The sequence below is a fragment of the Streptopelia decaocto genome (assembly GCF_964273445.1).
Source record: "Streptopelia decaocto genome assembly, chromosome: 1".
NCBI classification, from domain to species: Eukaryota; Metazoa; Chordata; class Aves; order Columbiformes; family Columbidae; genus Streptopelia; species Streptopelia decaocto.
Genome location: NC_138663.1, coordinates 83967785 through 83992414, shown reverse-complemented (window position 1 = coordinate 83992414; position 24630 = coordinate 83967785). Strand labels below are relative to the sequence as shown.

General features: G+C 40.9%; 1 protein-coding gene across 1 annotated transcript in view; it reads left to right on the top strand.

The window, feature by feature from the left end:
• Nucleotides 1-16891: 16891 nt before the first annotated feature.
• The window catches only part of LOC309446893 (ovostatin-like), a gene marked incomplete at its 5' end in the record, with an annotated part of 31322 nt that continues 23583 nt past the window's right edge, over nt 16892-24630 (top strand). The window contains 8 exons of the mRNA XM_082067083.1: nt 16892-16956; nt 18628-18811; nt 19495-19651; nt 20492-20544; nt 21039-21059; nt 22002-22170; nt 23410-23494; nt 24193-24310. Coding sequence (XP_081923209.1) covers nt 16892-16956; nt 18628-18811; nt 19495-19651; nt 20492-20544; nt 21039-21059; nt 22002-22170; nt 23410-23494; nt 24193-24310 — 852 coding nt within the window. The remainder of the gene's footprint in view (nt 16957-18627; nt 18812-19494; nt 19652-20491; nt 20545-21038; nt 21060-22001; nt 22171-23409; nt 23495-24192; nt 24311-24630) is intronic.

Here is a 24630-nt window from a genome sequence, read left to right as displayed (position 1 = left end):
TCTCCTCCCCTGTTGGGTAGGGCACAGAGGAGAGTGATACAGGCAGAAGGAATCTCAAACCAGCCCTGACACCTGCTGTGGTTAAGAAAGACATAGGTACCTGAGGTGTGACTGCCTAGGGCAGGTGTGTCTAGGCAAGGCTGCAGAGGAGAAATGCTTGAGAACATCTCAAGGATTGCAGAATATTGCTGTCTGCAGCACTGCATCTCCTGTGCTTCACCCCAAAGGCAATGCTGGCAATGTGCCTTGCCCTAATTTGTATTGTGTAATCTCTTCAAGTGCCTTCCATTAAGATAAATGTGGTAGAGACATGTATTTTTGATTTACGCACACTCAACCTTCTGGGATTTTTGTAGTATTATAGGTAGTTTTTCCAATGGCACAGAGAAGTGTTTTGTTTTTTCTTTTTATACTGTTTTTATTTTACTAAAAATTCATTCCAACATATCTTTAGGTACTTTGGAAGTTCACTCCTTCCTCACATTGCTCAAAAGTGGGTTTCACACTTTCAGCTAAAATAGTATAGCCGGGTCTTACCCTTGGCCTCACCTTCCTCCCCTGCCTTTTCAAACTTGCCACTTTTTGCCCTTAAACTGCTTGATTCAGGGACACCTTTGTTAAGTGTACGTAGCAGTCTGATGAGATGCAGAGGCTGTGCATGTCAAAGGGTGGCAGCTTTTGTTTTTTCCAGGTTAGTTCTAGCAGAGATACAGAGGAGATAAATCGTGCTGCTTTGTGTAAGGGCAATGTCTCATAGACCCAGAGCTGTGCCTTTTCTGGTGTTCTGAGGATAATTGTGGAGTTTTGGAACCACTTTCTGGGATGATGGAAAGATGAATAGTCTCTGTGCACAAGGTCATTTCAGAAATAGTGTTTTCAAATGCCTGTGCCACTAGCAAGGATGCACTCAATTTTATATTTGGCTTCTGATATTAATAATAAATTCTTGTTGCTTTCCAGCTTGCCCAGAGTTTTTACCATTGATGTAACCAATTTTTTTATGCCTCAATCTGTGTAAAGAGTCATAGACCCAAATTAATGTCTATGAAACCTGTTTCTTTCGGAACACTCTTCCTTATATGTACTTCATTAGTCAAGGCTCCTGATATCCATGATCTTCTCTCTAACAACAGGAACTTCATAGAATAAACACTTGGGTGGCAGTATTTTACAAATCCATTGGATTCAACTTGCCTAAATTTCTTTAACATTCAGAGAAACAGAAATCTACCTTTAAAATTAGTAGCCAATATTCCCAATGTCATATGATACAAACAGCTTGGGTAAAATACTAAATATTGTAGGAGACTTCATTTGCAAACCATTTTATGAAACCACATCAGAAATTAAAATTCTGTTCTTGAGTTATTCTGCTCATAAAGGTCACCTGCCTATTAAGGGTATTACTGTTTTCTAGTATTTGGGAAGATAAGGGTCAGCAACTTAGCTTTTGCCCCACCTCTCATGGAAATGAGTCCACTTGTTAATTTCAAAAGTAGCTTTTTCAGAGTAAATAGAAAACACAATAGGGAGATGGTACTACTTCTCTATATAAGGATGCTGAGACCCAACCACCCAGTATGGGACAGTGAAATCCCTTCAAATCTGGGGCATGAGGGTTAAGACTTTTCATTTTACTAATCATTCTGGGAAAGAAAAAAAAAAAACAAACAGAAAAAAACCCCAAACACCAAAACCCCCACCCACAAACAAACAAACAAAAAACCCCCAAAACAACTTGTCTTAAAAATCTGCTTGCAGGTACCTCATAGGGGAAGAGCATTAAGGGTGTTCTGAAGTATGAACCATGCAATGGCACCCACAGCACAGTTTTAAAGGAATAAACATTGTCATGGTTCATGATTGCAAAGTGCCCTTATCTCTTTGTGGCGCAACAGGACAAAGAGAAACAGCCTCAAATTGCGCCAGGGGAGATTCAGATTGGATATTAGGAAAAATTTCTTCACTGAAAGGGTTATCAAGCATATAAGCAGGCTGCCCAGGAAAGTGGTTATGTTGCCATCCCTGAAGGTGTTTCAAAGATGTGTAGATGTGATGCTTAGTGATATGGTTTAGGGGTGGACTTGGTAGTGTTAGTTTAACGGTTGGGCTCGTTGATCTTAAGGGTCTTTTCCAACCTAAATGGATTCTGTGATTCTATGACCAGAAGGTGGCAGCAGTTCAATACTGAGACTACCCAGGATCCTTCCATTTCCTTTGGGAAATGGCCGGTTCTGTCAGTGTCCTTCAAAGGCAAACTTTACTGATGTCTGTGCTACAGGCAGTTGTAAGCAGGACAGAGGGAAAAAGAAAATGCTTATCTTAAATATTCAATTCCTATTTCATCTTTCATACACTCTTGGTCTTATCTAAATAAGAGTTTTTCACTGATTAGCTATGGAGTAATGTAGGGTAGTTTAAAACGCAGCACATGGGATTTCATACTACATTCAGTTTCTGTTTGATAACATTCTAGTAATGGATTTCAGTATCTTAAACTTGCTTTATTATACTATACCGTAGTGTAGTTTCAAAATAATTAAAAATTGCTAAGTATAGGATGTTTTTTTAAGAATAAAATATTGATGGTTTAATTGTTATATCACAAGAACTGTATTTTCTAGTAAACACCACTTTTCAAGTAATTTGCACGTTTGTTTGCAGGTCCTCTACATAAGAGATTTCTATATTCGACATTCACAGCAATGAAAACTATCCATGTGTGCCTTATGTATTTTTCTGATGAAAATACTGCATTAAACCGCCAATCCTCGTAAGAGAAACCTTGAGTTTGGAGTGAATGGCGTTTGAATGGAAAAATGTATGAAGAGGCATCTGAATAAAGAACAGAACCAGAGATAAAGACATGGTATGCCTTAATTGGTGCAGAAGGTTGTCATTCAAATAACCAGAGAACAAGAACAGCAGCAGTTTAAAGACATAAAGACAGGGTAGCAAAGAGCTGAAAACAGGTTTGAAGCCATCAAATACTCAAGTAGAAAAATAAAGAACACTGGGACTCAGCAATTTTTGCTTAGACTTTCAAGGAGCAAGAGAAGACGAATCAGGCAGAAGATCCCAGTAAAAATCTACTCATGGAGGATGCCTGAGACACAACCAAGATTCAGTTAGTAATAGTTAATAATGATTGCCAGTCAAGCAGAACCTCTATAAACATGAAAAAGACTTAGCAGCTGCTGACACCTCTCCCCTGTGGCACTATTCCTTTCCAGATTACTTGGACACGTCTTGGCATTTGTGAATATGAGAGAACAAGCAAGTGAAAACTATAGCAGAAGCGTGAGCAAAATAAGTTTTGCTTAAATAAAAATCACCTTCCCCTTTCAGACAAATTCACATTGAGCCTTTCTACAAAAAGCATTGTAGACAACACAGCATTTTTTTTCACATCTAGTGAACCAGGAAAAAAAGCACAAAAATTTAAAGAACCACTTCTACCACATACATTTATCCTGTTTTCTTTTATTTTTTTTCCCTTTTGTCCTACTCCACTACAAAGGCTTTCACTTAAAAAAGCTACTCACCATTATAGAAACATAGAGTAATTTTTGTTGGAAAAGACCTTTAAAAGTCCACCTCTTTATTTTGTTTCATTTAAGACCATTGTTATAGGAAAACAGGAAGAAGATTTTGATGATTGTCATTGTCATTGTAATTGTCATTGTGATCATTTTTGTCTTGATTCAATGTATGTCAATGTTCTGTAATTGTTGCTGTAATCTCTTGAATCAACAGAAGCTTTATTATCGTTATCAGTAAATTGGGAAATTTTAAAGAGAAAATGGGGGACTGTTATAGGAAAATAGGAAATTAGGATATTAGACCTATATCAGTGTTATAAGCTGTGCTGCTAAGGCTGCAAGTCTCAGCTTGTCTCCTGTATAGCCCTTGCCCAGAACCACGAGCGTGGTTACCTTATGCTTGCTTTGTATCCTTAGACATTGATAAATGCTATTCTTAGGTTTGCTGATTTTTGTACTAGATTGATGAACTATGGATAACAAATGAGACAGGTAGAACTTCAAAGCTAGCCCTGCAACCGAGGACTTTTCGTTCGGTACTTGCCGAAGTGGAACATGAAGAAAGAAGTGAAACATGAAGACCACTGGGACGGAAGGAACCTGAAGACATCAAAAGTGATAGACAGTGATAAATTTTGCTTAGTTGCATAATACCTGTTAGAACCCTATATAATGACTAGCTGTATTGCTGTATGATTGTCACTCTCTGAGGAGGTGATCCAACCCTGCTGTTCCTGTGAATCTTCTACAATAAATACTGCTCAGAGTAACCCATGAGAGTTCGAGTCTCTCTCCAGCGCCTTCCTAATAACCTTTTTCAACCATGATTGCAGCTAATGGTAGCTGATGTAAAACATGCACTATTATGCACATATATGCATGTTCTTATAAAAATGTGGCTTTTTTTTTCAGCTGAAAATGAAAAAAGCAACATGAAACTCCTGAATCAACCTCCAATTGAGGGGCTTTGTCACCTTTCCAAATTACTCAGCTCCCAGTAATGCTACAAGACACTCCCATTTGATTTGTCTGTGGCACTCAAATGTGCCCATAACTTTACTCCTTCCAGTTCAGCTCAGACTGCAAACCCAGCATACATCATTGGCAACACTCAGTGTTTGAGTGCCAAGAAAGCCGTGGAGCAATTGAGACAGGACAAGCCCAGCTCTGACTCACCACTTCTGAGAACAGCTGCTTTAGCTGAGGGCAGTACCTTCATGTCCCCTGCCATAATTTTCACAGTTACATTCAGAAAACTAGACACCAGGGACGACAGTTTCTGGAATACTGAAATGGCTGAGAAACCAAACTCCAGTTTCAAAGAAATCCATGTCACTTACAAATGTCCTTGTTAAAAGTCTGCCAGAATCTTAAAACTGGAAAAGTTGCTAGCTTATTGCCATCTATATGCTTATTTTTCTCTTTAAATGAACAGTCCGATTTTCAAATAGGAAGAACTAGGCCAGGCCACCCTTACGCTGCTTGGAGATTGCCCTGCTGACGTTCGCTTTTGGCTCTCAGAGGAAAATGCTACAGTCTGGCAATAATGCAGTGCATTAACAGCTGTCTGATACACCTTATTCTGTGAACACAAGCTCAGCAGAAATTATTTCCTGTGTTCCTCCTACCTTTCAGTTCCATCTTAGAGAGACAACAGCTGAAAAGGTAATTTGATGTGGTCCAAATCAAAGCCTTGCTTGTCTAAAGCTACAAGTGAAGAACTCAACCAGTGCCACACATGTTGAATAGAGACAGAGTGGCTTGTTGTGTAAAAATCAGAGCTCAGCTAACTGGCATGTAAGTTCTCTTTCTCCAGCAGGATGAAGAAATCAAACTCCAGAATATAACTTGGTATCATTAAGTCCCTTTGAAACCGTCTTTGCAGCATCTTTTTGCTGCATGTGAAACAGGTTACAGAAGTAGCTTTGAATACTAAATACAAAATACACTTGGATTCTGATGTGTTTCCTTATGGCTGATTCAAAGCTGTCCAAAGTACAGAAGTCAAGAGCAAGTTTTAGAATCCGCAGAGAGCTTTTCCAACTTCCTTCAAAATGCTGCAAGTAGGAAAATCTATCCTGTAAATCTTCAGAAAAACTAATTGGCCTATCTATTATGTTTGCTATTTCATGTGACCAAAAGCATCTTATCAAGGCACACAGTGATATAGTTCACTTCAGTGCTCACTCCTCCTGTAAGTGCATCCCACAGCAATTCAGTAGCATTGAGAAACACTATAGAATAGCTCATAACAAGTTGCAAATTCAAGGTTCTACTGAAATTTCAAAGCAGACTGAGCAAAGGCTGCTGTTTTATTCTGTCTTCTCTGAGACACACCACTGTCTTAACTCCTAACTCAGCAAAAGAAGAGGGACATCACCTGCAAGAGACAAAAACTAACATTCAAGGGCTGTGCAAGAAGGTTTAATAAAAAGCACCACAACAAAATACATAATGTAAACTCCAAGCCAACATCAGCCTGGAACAATCTTCACCTGGAAAAGTGAAATTAGAAGAAAGCTCTAGAAAGAACCAAATATCCTTTTAAGCAGGCCCACCATTACAGACTGAGGCTTCAGGAAGAAATGTACACATGGAAATATTAATAGCCTGACTCAAGATTATCTTGATAAACTGCAGTAGAGACAAACTCACACATCAATTTTGGTTTTCTAAACAATGACATGCTTTTAACCTGCCAGAACAGTTTAGTGCAGAGCTATGAATTAATGATGGACTGCATTTTCCTGAAAGTAGCTGATGTCTTGTGAGAGCTGCCAGAGATATTTAAGATAAAGTGCATCATATAATGAGAAAAATGTGTAAATTATCTGAGGAGTGAGCCTTTCTACCCACTCACAACTTTGGAAATTATGGTCTGCTTGTTTCCCAGACCTGCTCTTTTTCACTGAAATGCTCCCTAGCTCCCTCTCTAGCACAGATTAAACCAACTCTTACTCCTTGCTTCAGCATCTTGTGTCATGAGTTTACAGAGCATTTTCATGTTGGATATGACATGACATGCTGCTTGCCCACTCATGCCGGAAAGGTGCATTGTAACTTTGCTAGCAGCACCTCTGGGTTTTCATGCTGGTTTGGCTAGCAGAGGCACAAGAGCTATTGTAGATCTCCTCATGGCAAGGAAATACATTTAAAGTTACAATGCATTGCTTCCACACCACTGGCTGATGCCCACCCTCCAAGCCCCCATTTTGGCACTCTTAAGTGACCTGGCCACCCCAGGTCACCTTGCAAAATCCAGTGTCCTCAAATTTTTGGTAGTTCTGCTGAAAGAGACCCCTGCAGAGTCTGACAGCACATCATAGTCAGTACAAGGAGAGGAAGAAATAAAGCCAATGAGGAGATGCTCAGCGGTGTGACACATGGTCTTCATTGCCAAAGCCCATCAAGGGGACTAGGATTTCATTATCACACTGCTGCACTGACCACAGAATTTCCAGGTGCACTTCTTCGGTGATCCTCAGGAACAGGGGTGCCTCATCATGAAAGCTGCTTCCCCCACTTGCACGAGCCTCACCTCATCATGCCTGGCGGCACAGGAGGCAGGCAGCAGGGTGCAGCTCAGGGACATGCCAACTCCAGAAGGTCCTGTCCCCTCAGTTGTGCTGAGAACCAGAGCACAGATTACCCTTATCAGCACTGACCACCCCAGCCTAGCCCTTCCATGTCCCTCCCCACCAGCCCAGTTCTGGGCACTTCCCCACTGTGTCAGCCAAGGCAGCTGGCCCGGGGTCACCTAGGGAGCCTGCCTGCCTGGCCATTTGCCTGTGACTTCCATCAGGCTCTGTCCCCTTGGCTCTCCTCAGCTGCCAGGGGCCAGACAGGGAGGACCAGCACATTGAGTCTGGCAACAATCTGCATCCCAACAACTCCCTTAGGGGGAAAAAAGTAACAGAGAAGTAGTTAAATGACAGAGACTACTGACGCCATGTACTGCTATGGTAAATTGTGCTTCTCTCTTCTGGCCAAAGCTCTTTGCCTGCTGCCTGGAAAGACAGAGACTCCCTATAGGCACAGGATAGGGAGGTTACAGGTGCCATGTTCTTGTTGAGGATGTCTTCAGGAGGCTCCTGGTCTCTCTGAGACATCAGTGGCCCCCTGTGCCCTCTAACCTGCTGACAGAAGATTTGCCTAGGGTCATCTCCACCAACATGCTATCATTCTCTCTCCTCTGTCTCCTCAGCATGCTTCCCAGTTTGTCTTCTTATCAGCCTTTGTGTTCAGCATTTGTCAGTATTTGCCCTGTTCTGTTTGATGCAGGAACATTGATCCAGTGACGGCTTTGCATTTAGTTTCCCTTTGCTTCCTGATTGCTTGTCTGTGCACCTCATGCCACACCCATGGCTGCCACTCCCAATTCCTGGCAGTCCCAGAATGGCCAGGGACGTCATTTGAAGAGCTGTGCATGATTTATCTTTAATTACTGGGTACTCATCCCTAGATGTAATCATTGTTTATAATGATGCTAGCCCTGCACATCGTGCAAAAGTGGTTTGGCACTGCTGTCCAAGGACCCCTGGCTGCAGCATCACCTCCATACCATCTCTGCGTTGCATTGTTGGAGGGGCTCATGCCACTCTGTGCAGGAGAGTCCTGAGTTATGTGGCAGGACCCATTGTTTTCTTCCCTCAGGGACTGCTATTTTTATTTTTTCCTATGCAGCCTGCACAAAGGTCGGAACACTGTAACCCAACAGTGTAATCCAGGATTATAAAGAATATACAACTGACCTTCACAGTACCATGGGGAAACCGTAGAATCATAGAATGTCCTGAGCTGGAAGAGACCCACATGGGTCATTGAGTCCAGCTTCTGTCCCTGTATATGACAACCCCACAGTTCACATCATGTGTCTGAAGGCGTTGTCCAATCACTTCTTGAACACTGTCAGGCTTGGGGCCATGACATCTCCCTGGGTAGCCTGTTCCAGTGTTCCGCCACCCTCTGGGTGAAGAACCTTTTCCTGATGTCCAACCTAAACCTCCCCTGGCACATCTTCCTGCCATTGCCTTGAGTTCTGTCATTGGTCACTAAAGAGAAGAGTTCAGTGCCCATCCCTCTTCCTTCCCTCGTGAGGAAGCTGTAGACTGTGATGAGGTCTCCTCTCAGTCTTCTCTTGTCCAAGCTGAACAAATCAAGTGACTTTAGCTGCTCCTCATACGGTTTCCTCTCCAAACCCTTCACCAACTTTGTAGCATTCTTCTGGACACTCTCCAGTAGCTTTATATCCTTTCTATACTGTGACACCCAGAACAGCACACAGTGCTCCAGGTGAGGCTGCACCAGTGCAGAGCAGAGCGGGACAATCACCTCCCTCGCCCGGCTGGCAATGATGTGCTGGATGTGCCCAGGACACAGTTGGCCCTGTTGGCTGCCAGGGTGCACTGTTGGCTCATATTAAACTTGTGGTCGACCAGAACTCCCAGATCCTTCTCCACAGAGCTACTTTCCAGCATCTCAGTCCCCACTCTGTATGTACAGCCAGGGTTGTTGTGTCCCAGGTGCAAAATCTGGCACTTGCTCTTGTTGAACTTCATGCACATGGTGATTGCCCAGTTTTCCAATTTGTCCAGATCCCTCTGCAGATCCTCTCTGCCCTTGAGAATGTCAACAGCTCTCCCCAATTTTGTGTCATTAGCAAACTTACTAAGCAATCCCTCAAGTCATTTAGTTCCCTAAGTCATTTATAAAGACATTGAAGAGTGCTAGCACTAAGATGGATCCCTGTGGAACCCCACTAGTGACTGGTCACCAGCCCAACATAACCCCATTTGCTAGATCACCTTGAGCCTGGCCTGTCAGCCAATTGCTCACCCACTTCATTGTGTGTTTACCCAGCTGTGTGCTGGACATCTTGTCCAGGAGGATACTGTGAGAGGCTTTACTGAAATCCAAAAAGATCGCATTGACAAGCTTTCTTTGGTCAACTAGGTGGGTAACCTTGTCGTAGAATGAAATTAAGTTGGTCAGGCAAGACTTTCCCCTCATAAACTCGTGCTGGCTGGGACCAATTACTGCATTTTCGTTCAGATGTTTTTCAATAACTCCCAGAACAATCTCCTCTGTGATTTTGCCAGGAACAGAAGTGAGGCTGACAGGCCTGTAGTTGCCAGAGTCATCCCTGTTGCCCTTCTTGTAGATTGGGACAACATTTGCCAGATTCCTGTCTTCTGGGACCTCTTCAGATTCCCAAGAGTGTTGAAAAATCACAGAGAGAGGTCTTGCTATGATGTCAGCCAACTCTTTAAGCATCCTTGGATGAATCCCACCAGGCCCCATCGACTTGTAGGGATTTAGCTGGAGTAGCAGATCCCGTACAAGTTCCGGATTGATTGGGAGTTTTTTGTTCTCGCAGGCATAGTTTTCCAGCCCTAGGTTATGGGGGCCCTGAAGTCCATAATTGGTGTTGAAGACTGAGGTGAAGAAAGAATTGAAAGTCTCAGCTTTGTCCATGTCCCTGTTAATAAGCTGACCGTGTTCATCAGTTAATGGGCCAATGTTATTTCTAGCTTTCCTTTTACCATTAATATATTTTAAAAAGCCTTTTTTATTGTCCTTCACAGTATTGGCCAGCTTCAATTCTAACTGAGCTTTGGCAGCACAAGTTTCCTCCCTACAGTGACGAGCAGCATTTCTGTAGTCCTCCCATGTTACCTGATCTTGCTTGCACTGACCATCTACTTTCTTTTTTTGCTGTATTTCAGAAGAAGATCCCTGCTCAACCAAGCTGGATTTTACCTTGCCAGCTGGATTTTTGGTATTTTGGAATGGCCTGGTGCTGTGCTCTTAGTAGGTGGTACTTAAAAAGCGACCAACACTGATGGACCCCAACACCTTCAAAAGCTTATTCCCAGGGAATCTTACTAAGTATTTCTCTGAGCAGCCTGAAGTTTGCTCTCCTCATATCTAGTGTTAAGGTCTTGCTGGAAGTTTTCCTCCCATTAGCAAAGATTTTAAACCTGACTTCTTCATCGTTGCTGTGGCCAAGGAAGCCACCAGTCGCCATATCTCCCACGAGACCCTCTCTTTTAGTGAGAATCAAATCTAGGAAGGCACCTTTCCTGGTCAGTTCCCTTAGTACCTGCACCAAGAAGTTATCGTCTAGATGCTTCAGGAATCTTCTGGACCTGTTGGTGCCAACTGTGTGATATTTCCAGTTGACATCTGGCAAGTTGAAGTCCCCCATAGGACAAAAGCAGATTATTTGAAGGTTTTACTTAGTTCCTTAAAGAATAACTCATTATTGTTGTCATCGTGTTGGGTGGCCTGTAGTAGACACCCATGATGACATCCGCTTTATTTGTCTGACCCTTAATCCTTACCCAGAGGCTCTCAACTTTGCCATCACCAGCTGCCAGCTCCATGCACTCCAGCCCCTCTGCTACATACCGCGCCACCCCCCTCCCATCTCTCCTACCCTGCCTATTCCTTCTGAACAGTCTGTAGCCGTCCATCATGGCACACCAGTCACAGGATTAATCCCATCAGGTTTCGCTAATGTCAGTTATATAATATCCATGGGACTGGGCCAAGGCTTCAAGCTCATCCATGTAGTGGCCAGTGTCACTGTGCTGATAAGGATTTATTATTTCAGTTTCAGGATGTCCTTTTACTTTAATTTACACTTGCCAGAGGGGCTCTGAATTCAGTACTTTCTTTTTCCATAGCAGCACCAGTCTGCAAGTAGACTGTTGTAGACTGGAAGGCGACAATAACCAGTTCTAGAGATCTTTACATTTTCCTTCAGTTGTCAGTGGTCTAAAACATTTGCTTTCAGCACTGATCAAACCGTATTTACTGCTTCAAGAGAGAAATTCTTTGTTCCTATCAGATTCAGACATACTGAAAATTGGAACAATTACTAATCTAAGGCTTTGGGTCTTCTTCATACAATTAAAAAAGCTTCTACTAAAAATAAAGATGCATACAATAAAATGCAGACTTTGGCCACACCTAGACTTATTATATATTTCTAGTTGATGCTGCAAATGTCTTTGTAAGGTTTTTCTCAGCTACGAAAAAGTAAAGCTCCTGCTTACTGGTATGCTGCCTCCAGACACATAGTTTTCAGTATAAGACCTCCCCATGTTCAGTTGTGCAGTTACATCAGAGTTCTCTAGGAATACTGGTTACAAATTATATTGCAAAGCATTTCTTTGCTAATTCAAGGAACCTTTTTTTGCACTGTGGCCTTATTTTTAGAAACTCAGCAGCTCAGAGTGATAATAAATTCCTAAGATTTACACTGGTGGATAGAGAGAGACTGGGACACTGGTGCTTCTTCTCATCTTCTTAGGAAAAGACCTGAAATATGAGTTTACAGAGAAGTAGTTTTCAAATAATGTAATGTTTTGTTTGCTTTTGCCACCGACTTACAGTAGGTTGTCTTTCAATGTACTGCATTTTACAGAGATCATATATGAACAGACTGAAACATGTTTTGCGCAGTGATTGGTGCAGGTAAAACTGAACTACAGACTCTCACCTTATGCCTGTATAGCCAGAACAGCACAACAGTTGTTTCATATCACCAGGAATAAGTTTTCAGCAGGCCATAAGCCTTTGTTGAATGAAATGACATGCCTGAAAAATATCTTGTACTAAATGGAAGTCTTGGAGTTGCAAGGCATGTGTTGTAGCCATTACTCATGCATTGCTCAAGAGACTAGGAAAAACAGGTCTTAAAATACATTATGACATAATTTTTGACTATTTTATTTTTTGAAAATTAAAATTTTATATCAAATGGTTTATTTAAATACAGTAATATTAAATACTTGTTAATAAAATAATAGGGAATAATAGTTATTGTTTGTACTGCTCCTGCACTCTTCTTGATTTCATCTTCTATCCTTCTCATTACATGTTCCTATGGATTCTCTGGCTGGCTTTGTTTTCCTGTTGGTTTTGAAGAAAGGTTGATTATTAGATTTGTTTGCCTTTGCTTTTGCTTAGATTTGTTTGCCTTTGATTTTTTCTGGACTGTCTTGCTATGTTTATGTCCTATTTTCATCATTTACACACAGCAGGGGGTTTTCAAGTATGTCTATATACATTACACTTTCTAGATCAAGAAAAATAGATGATATTTCAAGTGTTTCATGCCATATGAGGTTGCAATACTACAGTTCTCATAGGCACAGCTAAAATATGTTCCAGAAAGATAATGTTGAGAGAATACTTGTTAGTTCACTATCAGTCTGTAACAAAGATCTTTCAGATACTGAGCAGTGTGCCATTTACTCTTCTCAGTATAACAGTGTTCCAATACTTAATATTACCTGACTTTTATTATTACAGAATATGAGCAATATCAGAAAAATATTCCATCCATTCAACATGAAATAATACAGCATCCTCTACCAAATGCACTATAAGCTGCCCATTGCCAGCAATCATTTTGAGAAATACCATCACTTGCAAACCTAAAAGCTTGCAGATGGGGACGTGCCTTGGAAGAGTGGAAGGCTGTGAAGGCAAATTGATCCAAAGTATCCAGACTCTGAGACATATACAATACTATTCAGAGATAAGTTGTTTTTTTGAAACAAGATGTCTTGTCAGAGTGGATTTGATAAATGTGTCATGGGGAAGCATTTCTCATATTGCAGTAGAATTTCCTGAGGAGACCACAGGCTAGCAAATAGCCTGTTAATGAGGGTATTTTTGTGTAAGTGAAATGCTAGCTGAGTCTCTGACTCCATATCTACCTGTTTTAGAGAAAGAAACCAGACAATAAAACAGGTAGTGTGGGATGGACTGTTTGTACTTCATCTCAGGTGAAGTAATGACTTAGAAAGTACTCTCAGTCCTTAGATATTGCGCAACTATAAAGTGAAGCCATAGAAGAGAAACAAGTGATTATGTATTACTCATTCTTCTGGAAAATCCAAGGCTTCACTGCTGAAAGCTGCTCATATTTACACTGCACTTTCTGCTATTTCTCTGACACAAAGGAAAACAGACATGATTTATATCCATATTGACTAAGAATTTGAATGTCTCAACTCCACTTTCAGATTACGCAGTGTTCTGAATGGCAAATGGACATTCTTTGTTGTTTTTATTTTCTAATTTATGACTACATCTAGTGTCTAGATTCTGGACATAGAGGTATACTGGGCATTTTGCAACAGCATAGGGACTCTGAGATATTCTATACAATCTAGCTATGGTATCAGAGGTTGGCTAGTCACAGTCTCATAGAATTCTCTGTTGTGAGTGCAGTGTATGTGCGAAACACTGAACTTAACTGCTCCCAGAAAGTGAGTGATATCAGTGTTAGTTGGAAAACTTTACATTGCCCTGCCACATATGTGTGGCCAGTGTAAAAGGAAAGAAGAGGATGGGTACATCTGATCTGATAAAATGGATAGGCAAAATCAGTCTATTTAAAGGAAAACTAAATTGTGAAAAACATGTTTCCAATGCAACTGCACCAATCATCCCTCTGACTCATCTAGACAAAGAATGGGGGAAAAAAAACCCTGTATGTGTATATACAATTTCTTCATTACAGAGAGTAAATGCAGTAACTTTCTAAAGTCTGGACTGAGTGAACTGAAGACATCTTTATTCTCTGCTCTCCAAACAGCCTGCAACATAAGTCTGCTTTGAAAAGCAAGTATACATGTGATACTTAAGTCTGTATTTGCATTGTTTTGGTCTTGAAGGGCATTTGGCACTGTTCCTTGTTTCATCAGTTTTCTAGCCAGAAAATGATCTCAAATGACATCTTTCCTTATGCCAATACAAAGCAGTGCCAGTCTAAAATCAACAGATTGGTTTATTTTACATCCAGTATAAAGGTACCTTCTTTTTGTCTCTCGTGTAACAGCTGTTTAGTGTGAGGTTCATTATCTCCCCCATGTTAAATCTTGATCTTCATGCTTCCAGATGATTAATACCCCCCTGCTCCTAGCTTCTTAAATGTACAACCCAAAACTTCTACTTTTTCCCTCCTACAGGAGACAACTGGAATAACTTCCCCATTATGCTGTGGTCTTCTTAAGAATTTTCCCTGACGTAGTGATGTTCGTAACAGACCTGAGCTTACTTTTTTATCACAATGTTGATACAATACAAAGAGTTCCTCTAGGATCAGTAAGTTCATAGAAACATAGAATCACAGAATGTCCTGAGTTGGAAGGGACCCACAAGGATCACGGAGTCCAACTCCCGCCCCTGCATAAGACAACCCCAAAATTCAAACCATGTGCTGAGGGTGTTGTCCCAATGCTTCTTGAATATTGTCAGGCTTGGGGGCCGTGACTACCTTCATGGGGAGCCTGTTCCAGTGCTCCACCGTCCCATCACCCTCTGGGTGAAGAATCTTTTCGCTAAAGTAATGAATTCAATAGCTTGTTTCCAGGGAAATATATGCACTTTAGTTGATCTGACCATCATGGCTTCTAAGATTTCAATTTCTCAAATGCTTTATCTTTTTTTCTTTATTTTTTTTTCCCCCGTGTCCATGTATCAAAAAGAAAACCCTCTTACACTCATGCTAAAGGAACACTGTAATTAAAGGATGAGCTTTTGCACCAGGGCCCTGGAATTGATTTATATTTCCTTCTCCCTCCTTAATACTTTTTTTGGCTGTTACTTAGTACCTGTTTAAATAAAACATGGAGTCTGAGGCATTTCAAAGCTGAAAATATAAACATGCATGTGACATGTTCTTAGCTGTCTTCTGCCCTTACTGCAACTAACACAGCGACTTTCTTCACAATGTGGCCACCCTGTTTGCACACCATCCATCTGCCATGCAGCATTGTCACTTTAATGTTAGGTCGTTTTGGAAGCTGTGTGCAACATTCCTCACTAGTAACCCAGTGGGAACAGACAATAACTCCAGCAGCACCCGAGGCAGTTTTCTTTGTGCCATAACTTGGTCAACAGAGAGCTTCCGGGAAAGATGGGTAGGCAAGCTGGTTAGGCATGGGTAGTTTTGGGTATCGCCTGTGCTAATGGAAAGAATAAACCCTGTACAGCTGAATCATCAGCAATAAAGTATTACATCATGAGAAATGAAATTGGTAGAATATGGCCTTCAACAATCCCACATCCATTTGAACTACATCATGATAACAGTCCTCATTTCCTTCTCCTACCCCTTACCACTGAAATAACTTCAGGCCCACTCTGCATTGCCTAACCTTTTTCAGTGACCCTAGCTCTCTTTTATGTCCCTGGTTACTCCTACTGTACACTCAGCTTCCTCTTCCCGTTCATCACCTGTTTGACCAGGGAAGGGAAATTGCCTGTTGCTTCTTCTAGGCTGCAGTTACACAGATGTTGGTAGGCTATGTTATTTTGTTTGATTGTTTCTTTTGTTTTGTTTTCTTTTCTTTTCCTGTGTAAGAGTGTGAATACAGTCCCCCATGACATGGTTGGTTAAGCATGGGAGCTGATGTCTAGAGATGATGTGAACTCTCCATCCTTGGAGACATTAAAAATATGACTAGACAAGTTTTAAATCTAGCTCCTCTTGAAAGAAGAGATTGGACCACCTAATGTCAGGAGGTCCCTTTGTGTCTAAATTATTTTATTATTCTATTTCTTGATTATTCTGAAACTTCTTCACAGCCAGATTTACTTAAAATTCATCAGTAAGGCTTACAAGTTATTTGATGGAGGGAGCAGGAATAGGGAGAAAAAGCAGACTAACAGACAGAGAAGTGAAAAAATTAAGTAATGCTGTAAGATTCCTTTCCCTAGAGATATGCTTGTCCTGACGTCTGACAAAAATGATAGACAACCAGCCAACACCATTCCTTGTTAATTGTTACTGTGTGCAATAAGAAATCCAGATTACAATCAGAAGTTTCTTTTTGTGCCATACTGAATTCAGATATAGTCTGATGCTCTATTATTACTGCCCAGGCCCCTATGCAGCCGTACAACAGCACTGTGTTATGATTGCTTCTGCTTTGTGAGATATATCTATGGGAGATCTTCACAGAACAAGGAAATACTTGAACAGTGGAAAATACAGGTTGAAATATTAAGGAACCTTCAGTCAATGACACAGTAATCAGAGAGGTAAGCGTCAATAAAACATTCAGATGGGCAGGAACCGGTTTGGCTTGCAATACCTCACAAAGCTATGTGAAATATGAGAGCTTTCCTAAGCTCCAGTTTGAGAGTTCAAGGAGTGTGAGAACAGACAGGAGAGAGGAAGATGAACCTATGCAAATTTTATGTATATATCTCTTGTTAGAACATGATTGAAGTCATGGAGGAGGAGCTCCATCTCACACCAGTTTAAAAGCCAGTATACAGGCTGTCCACTTGAGATCAGTCGTCTTTCTTCTTCACAGACAGAGATGTGGTCAAGAATTCTTCTGAGTATTCTGTCCTTGAACTGGATTGCCACAGTGTCTTCTGAACTGTAAGAGATAATACATTCTATGTTTTTATGATAAAATATTTTATTATATTTCCCAACAGTTAATTTCTTCTAGGACGTTGCTATATAATAAACAGGATGTTTGAGACATAGGTTCTGAAATGTGTCTGGAAGGGAAGTAGAGGACATTGAAGGATGATTTGGAATTATGTTCTCCATCATAAAACTGCTATAAAATCTGTTCCGAATGGCAGAAACCTAGAACTGGAGTAGATAAATTCTGAATTGCATGGATAAAGTAAGGAGGAGATTCAAGACTCAACTAGCAATTAATACTAGTGATCAGAATTTATATGTATCAGCAGTACAGAGAAACCATGGTGTATGAGGAGATGCTGCAGGCCAGATAATGTCTGATACTAGGGACTATGCTGAATGGCAATCCTAGCATGTATTAGTATTAGTATTAGTATTAGTATTAGTATTAGTATTAGTATTAGTATTAGTATTAGTATTAGTATTAGTATTAGTATTACACCTGCTGTGCTGTCACAGCTTATACAGCACTGTTAATGTCCATGGCTTTCTTCAAACAGAAGATTTCAACCACAGTTTTCAAAATTACACCAACATTAGCCCTTAAATCCCCTTCTCAAAAGTTCTAAAGGAAAACACTGTGAAAGTCAGAGGGTTTAGCTTACTCAGGAACAGTGATGGTTTTAATTATTTTACTTTTGGCCTTTGAATATCGTGCAGTCTGAACTGCGCAAGTGAAAATAACAGTAACAACAGTACGAGCAAGCAAAGCTGTGGGAGAAAAAAAGGGAAAGGATTAGATTACCAAGAAAAGATTGTGCCATTCATGTTGTGCTGCAGAACCAACTCATCAATTCTGTCACACATTATTTGCAAAGAGCATTTTGGGCAGCAGAGAACCAGAAGTCAGCAACAGAACCTTAGCCAAATATATCAGATCTGAAGGAATGTTTTTCAGAGGAAGAACCTGGGGAAGGAAGACTGCTTTAATTATAGATAGTAGTATAACTAAAAAAGCCCAATGGAAGAAAGAAGCAAAGGAAGCAACACAGGTTGAGGCTGGAAAACAGAATAGAGCATGCGGGTTAGATGGAGCATTCCATGGAATATTCTGCAAAATCGAAAAGCAGGATAATGTCTTATGTGTTATGCTGATTGATGTATGATATGTCAGTTCTTATCTGGAAGGAGAGATATCCAGAGAAAAAGAAATAAAAAATTTGTTGCAAATATTAACCAGTATTTTTGTAATTGATCTCAAAAATAAGCTAAATATCAGTCCTCATTATGGGAGTTTCCAGATGTTTAAGTATACATATAAGTCACGGGAGGATAAATGTAGCTATGCTTGTCGGATCTTTAGACACTTCAGCAGCTGGAGCAGCATAAATACCAGGAATGGAAAGATGTAGCATAATGCTGGGTGAGAGACAGCATAGAATGATGCCGGTCTCTCAGCACAGAAAGAACTGTAAGGGACAAAAAATTTTCATCTGTACTTTCTTAGCATATTGTTCAGAATTCATTGAAAGAAATGGAAATCCTTCCACTGGTTTAAGCTAGCTTTAGACCATGTCCTCCTTCACACGTATGGCATTTCTGTAGTATTTTTCTCTTGTGTTTTCTTTGACTTTCCTCCATGACTGCACTCTCTGGTCTGGTTTTGACTTCCTACAGTCAGTATGTGCTGCTGGTCCCGACGGTAGTGCGGAGCGACTCTCCACAGACTGCTTGTGTGCAGTTCCACAGCCTCAGCGAGCCTCTGTCCCTGAGCATCATCCTGGAATATGGCAGCATCCGGAAGACTCTCTTTGAGGAATATGTGACAAGGAATGATTACTTCAAGTGCCGCGAGTTCAAGGTATTTTCCCTTTTGAGACTACTGAAGAGGATGTAGAAGCTGGAAATACTTCTGAGTGCAACTCTCCTGGTCAGTGAGGGCAAGAAGATGAAGAGTGTGGTCAGTGAATGGGACAAAAAAAGATAAACTTCTGGAAATACTGAAAATATAGGCAGGAAAAAAGAAAGACATACGAGTTGTAGGGAGGAGCTGAAGACAGACTTTCCACCTCCATTCATGGAGTGAATAGGAAAAAGCTTTTGATTGCTATCACAGGTATATGTGGCCTATGGGACTATCATAATTGTCAAGCTGGAGAACCCAGCTGGGACATGCTTATTCCGTTTCATCTGACTCTGCAAGATCTGGACAGATACAACAAAAAAGTCGCAAGGTTAGGTCTTCCAGAATGCAGCAGAAGAAAACACTTAAGAATTGAGCTATATGGCAGGGGCTACATGAAATAAGGAAATATATAGGACAGGGCATAACTTAAAACCTTAGTATGTGCTGACAGATTATGGGACTTGCACAGCAGAAATTCCCAGAGACTATCTCACTGGCAAAGATGAGGCTTCTCATGACTTTGCACAAGCTATTTATGATTCATGTGCCAGTCAGTATGTTACTCAAGAACCCTGGGCTTCAGAGGACCTCAACATATCTCATTTACCACTTTTGCTCCACGTTTTTTTTCTCTCCAGGTTCCTCCTGCTGCTTCTGACCCACTGGCATTCATTTCCTTCTCTGCCAAAGGCCGCACAGTCAACTTAGCTGAGAGAAGATCGGTGGCAATTCAGAATGTGGATAGTACTGTCTTCGTCCAGACAGACAAACCCATCTACAAACCAGGGCAAAAAGGTGGCTGGGGAGTCTGAATCTGCTTGTGAACTGGGAAATTGAGTGCAAGGGTGGGTCCAGAATGACAAGGACTTCCCCTTGTGGAGGAAAAGACCATCGACTGCAACAGCCATGAACAATCCTTCAGATAGTGTATAATGGTCATCTGAGGTTGGGCTCATCAGAAGTCAGTGAAAAATAGAGCCAGTTCACAAAATTGCAACAAATGAGTAGAATTCATGTGTTTTTATTGAGTGAAATGCATTTACAGGATCTTGAGTTCTGCAAGGTTTACTGAGGTCAGTCACATAGTGTCCTTAAAAATTCAGAAGCTTGGTATTAATAAAATTCACTTCCTGTGAACAGCTCCTTCTACTCAACTGCTAATCTAATTTGCAGCACTGATTCCATCTTGATATTTAAATGAACATACGAGCTGTGGTGTATTTACTTATCTCTTTAGTATAATTATACTTTAGTGCTGCACAGGGTTTACACTTAGAATAGAAAAATTCTTCCTTCTCATTGTTTTTTTTCATTAAATTGTTTTTGTACGGACAGTTTTTTTAGGGAATGCTCCAAAGAACGGAGTCCTTCAAGAAGAATTTAAAGCAGTACGGAGTATTTTTATTTACTTTAGATGTTACTTTAGTTGTAGTGGGTCAGAACTGAAGATCTTTCAGCTGACAAGTTTATTTTGGTTTTCTTTTTCACTTGCTAAGATAATAAAATCCTTTCTAGTGCTCCAGGGACTCTTTAGTTCTCCCTAAGAGCCTGGGAAAACTTTGTTTTAGTTGTATGTTGAAAGTGACTTACCAATGCTGAAGTGAATGATCCTTTTGTGTCCTACATCTTATTCAGTGATGTTTCGTGTGGTCGCTTTGGACAGCCAGTTCAGACCTGTTCGGGAGACAGTAAGTATGAGTGATAATCAAGATTTTTCAAGCACCTTCTTTGGGTACCTGTTTGCTGAGACTCTTTCTCTTGGAAATTGAATAAAAGCCTGGGGTAGGCCTTCTGATGTTTTTGGAGAACTGCTGTAATTCCTTACACTCTGTCCTTTCCCTGCCTTTATAGAGGGCAAAAGGTCTGAAAGCACTCCTGGAAATCTCTCACAGCACTCAGATTTTATAGTCACCTCAGTTCACCTGCCCCAGATATGTAGAAAAACACTAGATGTTTTTTGTAGAAAACATAAATTCACAAACAGGTTATACTTTTAAAAATATCTTGTTAATTACAGACATGAGTTTCCAAGTGTTTCCTTGACCCAGTTTTCTGTATCCAGAGAAAGCTGTTCACAGCCTTTTTTATGTTCTGGTATTTTTTAACTTCCACAGTTAATTTCTTGATGTTTTGATTTATTTTTATTTTTATTTTTATTTTGTTCTCTTTTTTCCTCTTCTAGTATCCCCGAATCACCATTGAGGTAAGATATGCAATATAACATTAAAACACAAGTTGCTTTGGAAAGGCTATGTATCCTTCATCATTCCCCATAGTGTCAATAGCTAATGGCCACCCACCCAAAGCACACCATCTAAAGCCAATGGACTTGAGGTTGAATAGTGGCAGTACAAATTATCAGACACTACAGGAGAAGAAATCAGCAGGACTGGAGATGTTATTCAGAGATGACATGGGGTTGTCACTGTGTCTTTTGTTAGGATTCACACAAGAGTGTTCAGCGTAGTCTTACTTTGGTAGGACTACAGTAAATTGGCTGGTAAAATAGCCTCATTCTCATACAGGCAGAGGAATAACAACTTTCTGAAATGTCATGTTCTGCTGGGGAACAGGCTAACAATGAATCAGTTTCCTACTGCTTTTCACATCACCAGATCTCAAAGCACTTTCTAAAAGAGGCCAGTGTAATATTCATAGAATCATAGAACCGTTTCAGTTGGAAGAGACCCTCAGGATCATTGAGCCCAACCATAACCTAACCTAACTCTAGCACTAAACCATATCCCTAAGAACCTTGTCTAAATGCCTTTTAAACACTTCTAGGGATGGTGACTCCAACACTTCCCTGGGCAATTCCCATTTTACAGAAACAGTTGAGTCAGAAAGACTTACACTAGAAAAGCTACAGATAAGCAACCTAAGTCCCAACCAGGTACTATTCCTGTATGATCTGAGATCATTTGGCAGTGTAGCTAATTTCCAGTTAAACATAAATTTAGACTTCTTTAATACACAAACAGATCTGGAAAATTAATGGGAAGTCAGAGCATATGTCATCAGCCCAAGCTCACAGTCACACTGTGGTGCTCTTAGCCTATATGCTAGGACACTAAACTTAAAAGAAGGCAAGAACGAGAAACAAGGTGATAAACATTTTGGTGCATCTCTTTCTTCCACTCTCCAGGATCCAGAGCAAAACAAGATATTCCAGTGGCTGGATGTAGCATCTAAGCATGGAATTGCCCAGCTCTCCTTTCCACTAATCCCAGAGCCTATTCTGGGGTCCTACCGCATCATGGTGGAGAGGAAGTCAGGTGAAACCAAGTACCAGTACTTCACAGTGGAGGAATATGGTAAGCAATGGCTGTGAACTACCCTGCACCAGCAGTGAGGTTGGCTCTTCCTAAGTCTAGTGCAGAGTCTAAGGGCTTTGAATTCTCTACTTCATGCCTTGAGAATGAAAGGCATGAAGAGGGCTGGGTGGAGAAAGTGAAGGCAAGAAAGGAAAAAGGAAATGCTGAGAAGGCAGCATTTTTCAGGAATTAAAATAGGAGTCTAATTCTTTTCCAGACTTGGCACAAAGTCACTGTGTGACTTTGGAATCCAAGTCCTGTCACTTGGGCCTTACACTTCCCATCTGTTCAGAGGCAAAATGAATGAGTCAAGCCTGTCCTCTTTCATGGAGGTCATCACCATATGAAGAGCACTAGGCTAAAAAGTGCAGTACAAATCTGAAGATATCATCTATCAGATAGATTAAATATTAATAACAGGTACCAGGTTGTTACTAGGGGAAGCTGGATAGCCAGTGGAAGTGCAAGACAGAAAACAGTGGGTAATGGAGGTGCCAAAGCCCTCATAGTGATCTGTTTACTCTCTGGAACAGACCATATCAAGGGAGTTGCTAAATTCATTTTAGTTTTACAAGCTTTTTCATCTTTTAGTGGCAGGTTTTCCTTAATAGTCTGCAGAGAAGGCTTGACCAACAACTACCAGCTGTTTAGTTCTTTTTGTAAGTGTAATAAGGTACCTTTCCTGCTTACTTTCCAGAGCTCTTTCATACCTTCCAGTCTCCTGTGTACAGGTGTGCCAGAAAAATGCCTTTTCCAGCTATATTGTCATTATTGCTGGTGACCTGGGGCAAAGGATAAGCTGAAAAGAGGGAGTGACAGTGACCTATTTTATTTTACTATTTTACTTTATCTGTTGCCTTTCTCCTTCAATGGGGCTGGATTGCATTATAACTTCTGTTCTCCAGGAGATAACTAGTTTGAGACATCAGCATTACTCCTACATTTCTCTTGAGGAAAATGTATAGCAAATCAAAGTGATTTATTACCATTCTTATAGTGGCTGTTATCAATATCAGTATGATTATTATTGCATTTTAAACAAGTTATTCATCTTACCACTAAAAGTTATATTTTCTCTGATGATATCCTACAGCTAGTTCCTAGGTAGACTTTTCTCTGAACCATTCCCTCTCCCTTGTTGGTGAAAATGCCTTTACCAGCTGTTTTTTTACTGTTTTACACACACACCTACCTATGGCATGCAGCTGCTGATCACTTGTATTCATGTTGTGTCCCCAGTGCTGCCAAAATTTGAAGTGACAACCAGTGTGCCACAGAGGATCTCTTTCTTTGATGAAGAAATCAGGGTGAATGTTTGTGCTTCGTAAGTATCTGAGCTGAGAATGACACATTCGTGCACAAGAAACAGCAGAGAGAGGATGTTGTGCCATGCTGGAAAGCTGAGACCCTGCTGCTGATTCAGAGTTAGAGGAATTCCTTTAGCTATGACTTCTATGACATGAAATATGATAACTCTCCTCCTGCTACATAGAAGAAGTAGAACTGTGAGAATTTGTGTGTCCCACAGTTTGAAGGTATCAAGTGGTCCATACTCGGTAGCTGTTGTTTTATGTTATTACAGAAAAGGAGAGAAGGAATACAAAAGAAGGGCCTATCACTGAGATTGCCATCTGTGACACTGCCAAAGGGCAGGGTCTCATGAGTTAAAGGGTTGAACAGGGATCTTTCTGCAGTATGTACTGCTTTGCATAAGGAACTAATGAGAAAAAGCAAGCAGCAGGGAAGCCAAGCCAAGCCTCAAGCCCATCACCACTTTCCAGCTTCAGACATTGAAGAATGACCACACAAAGACAATGGCAAAGCAGAATTTTTTTAACAAGATGCCAGAAACAGCCTAAAAATAGCTGAAGCAAATTCTGCTAGGGCTAACTAATCCCCAGCTGCTCTTCTGTCTGTGGTCTGGGTGCTCCTGAGGGGTTTAGAGTCTTAATTGCTCTGCAATTTTTGCAGGTTTCATGCTAAGTCCACCTGATTGGATTCTGGTGTCTCTTTCTCTCCTAGGTACACTTATGGCCAACCAGTACAAGGGAATGCCCAAATTAATGTGTGTCAGCAGCATTTCTATTATCCACGATGTGAGCGAAACCAGAAAGAAGCCTGTGAAGCTGTCATTGGACAGGTAAGACACAGGACAAGACACAGGCCTTTCTTCCCAGGCAGCTTTACTACCCAACATGTAGAACGGTGTTCAGTGGTCTCATTCTTTTTCTGAAGAACATGGCAGAGACAATCCCAGAGGAATGCTTTTTTCTCACTATTTCACCGGCAGTGCTGGAAGATCATAAAGGTAGTTTTTACCAATGACCTTATTAGGGGACTTTGGGTTTTCCCTCAGAAGGAGTCAGTAGGAGGGAAGGAAGCTCATGAAACTATAAATTTGTGACCATTCCAAAAACACGAGAGCTGTGTTCTTACAAAATGTAATCAGCAGATCTGTAC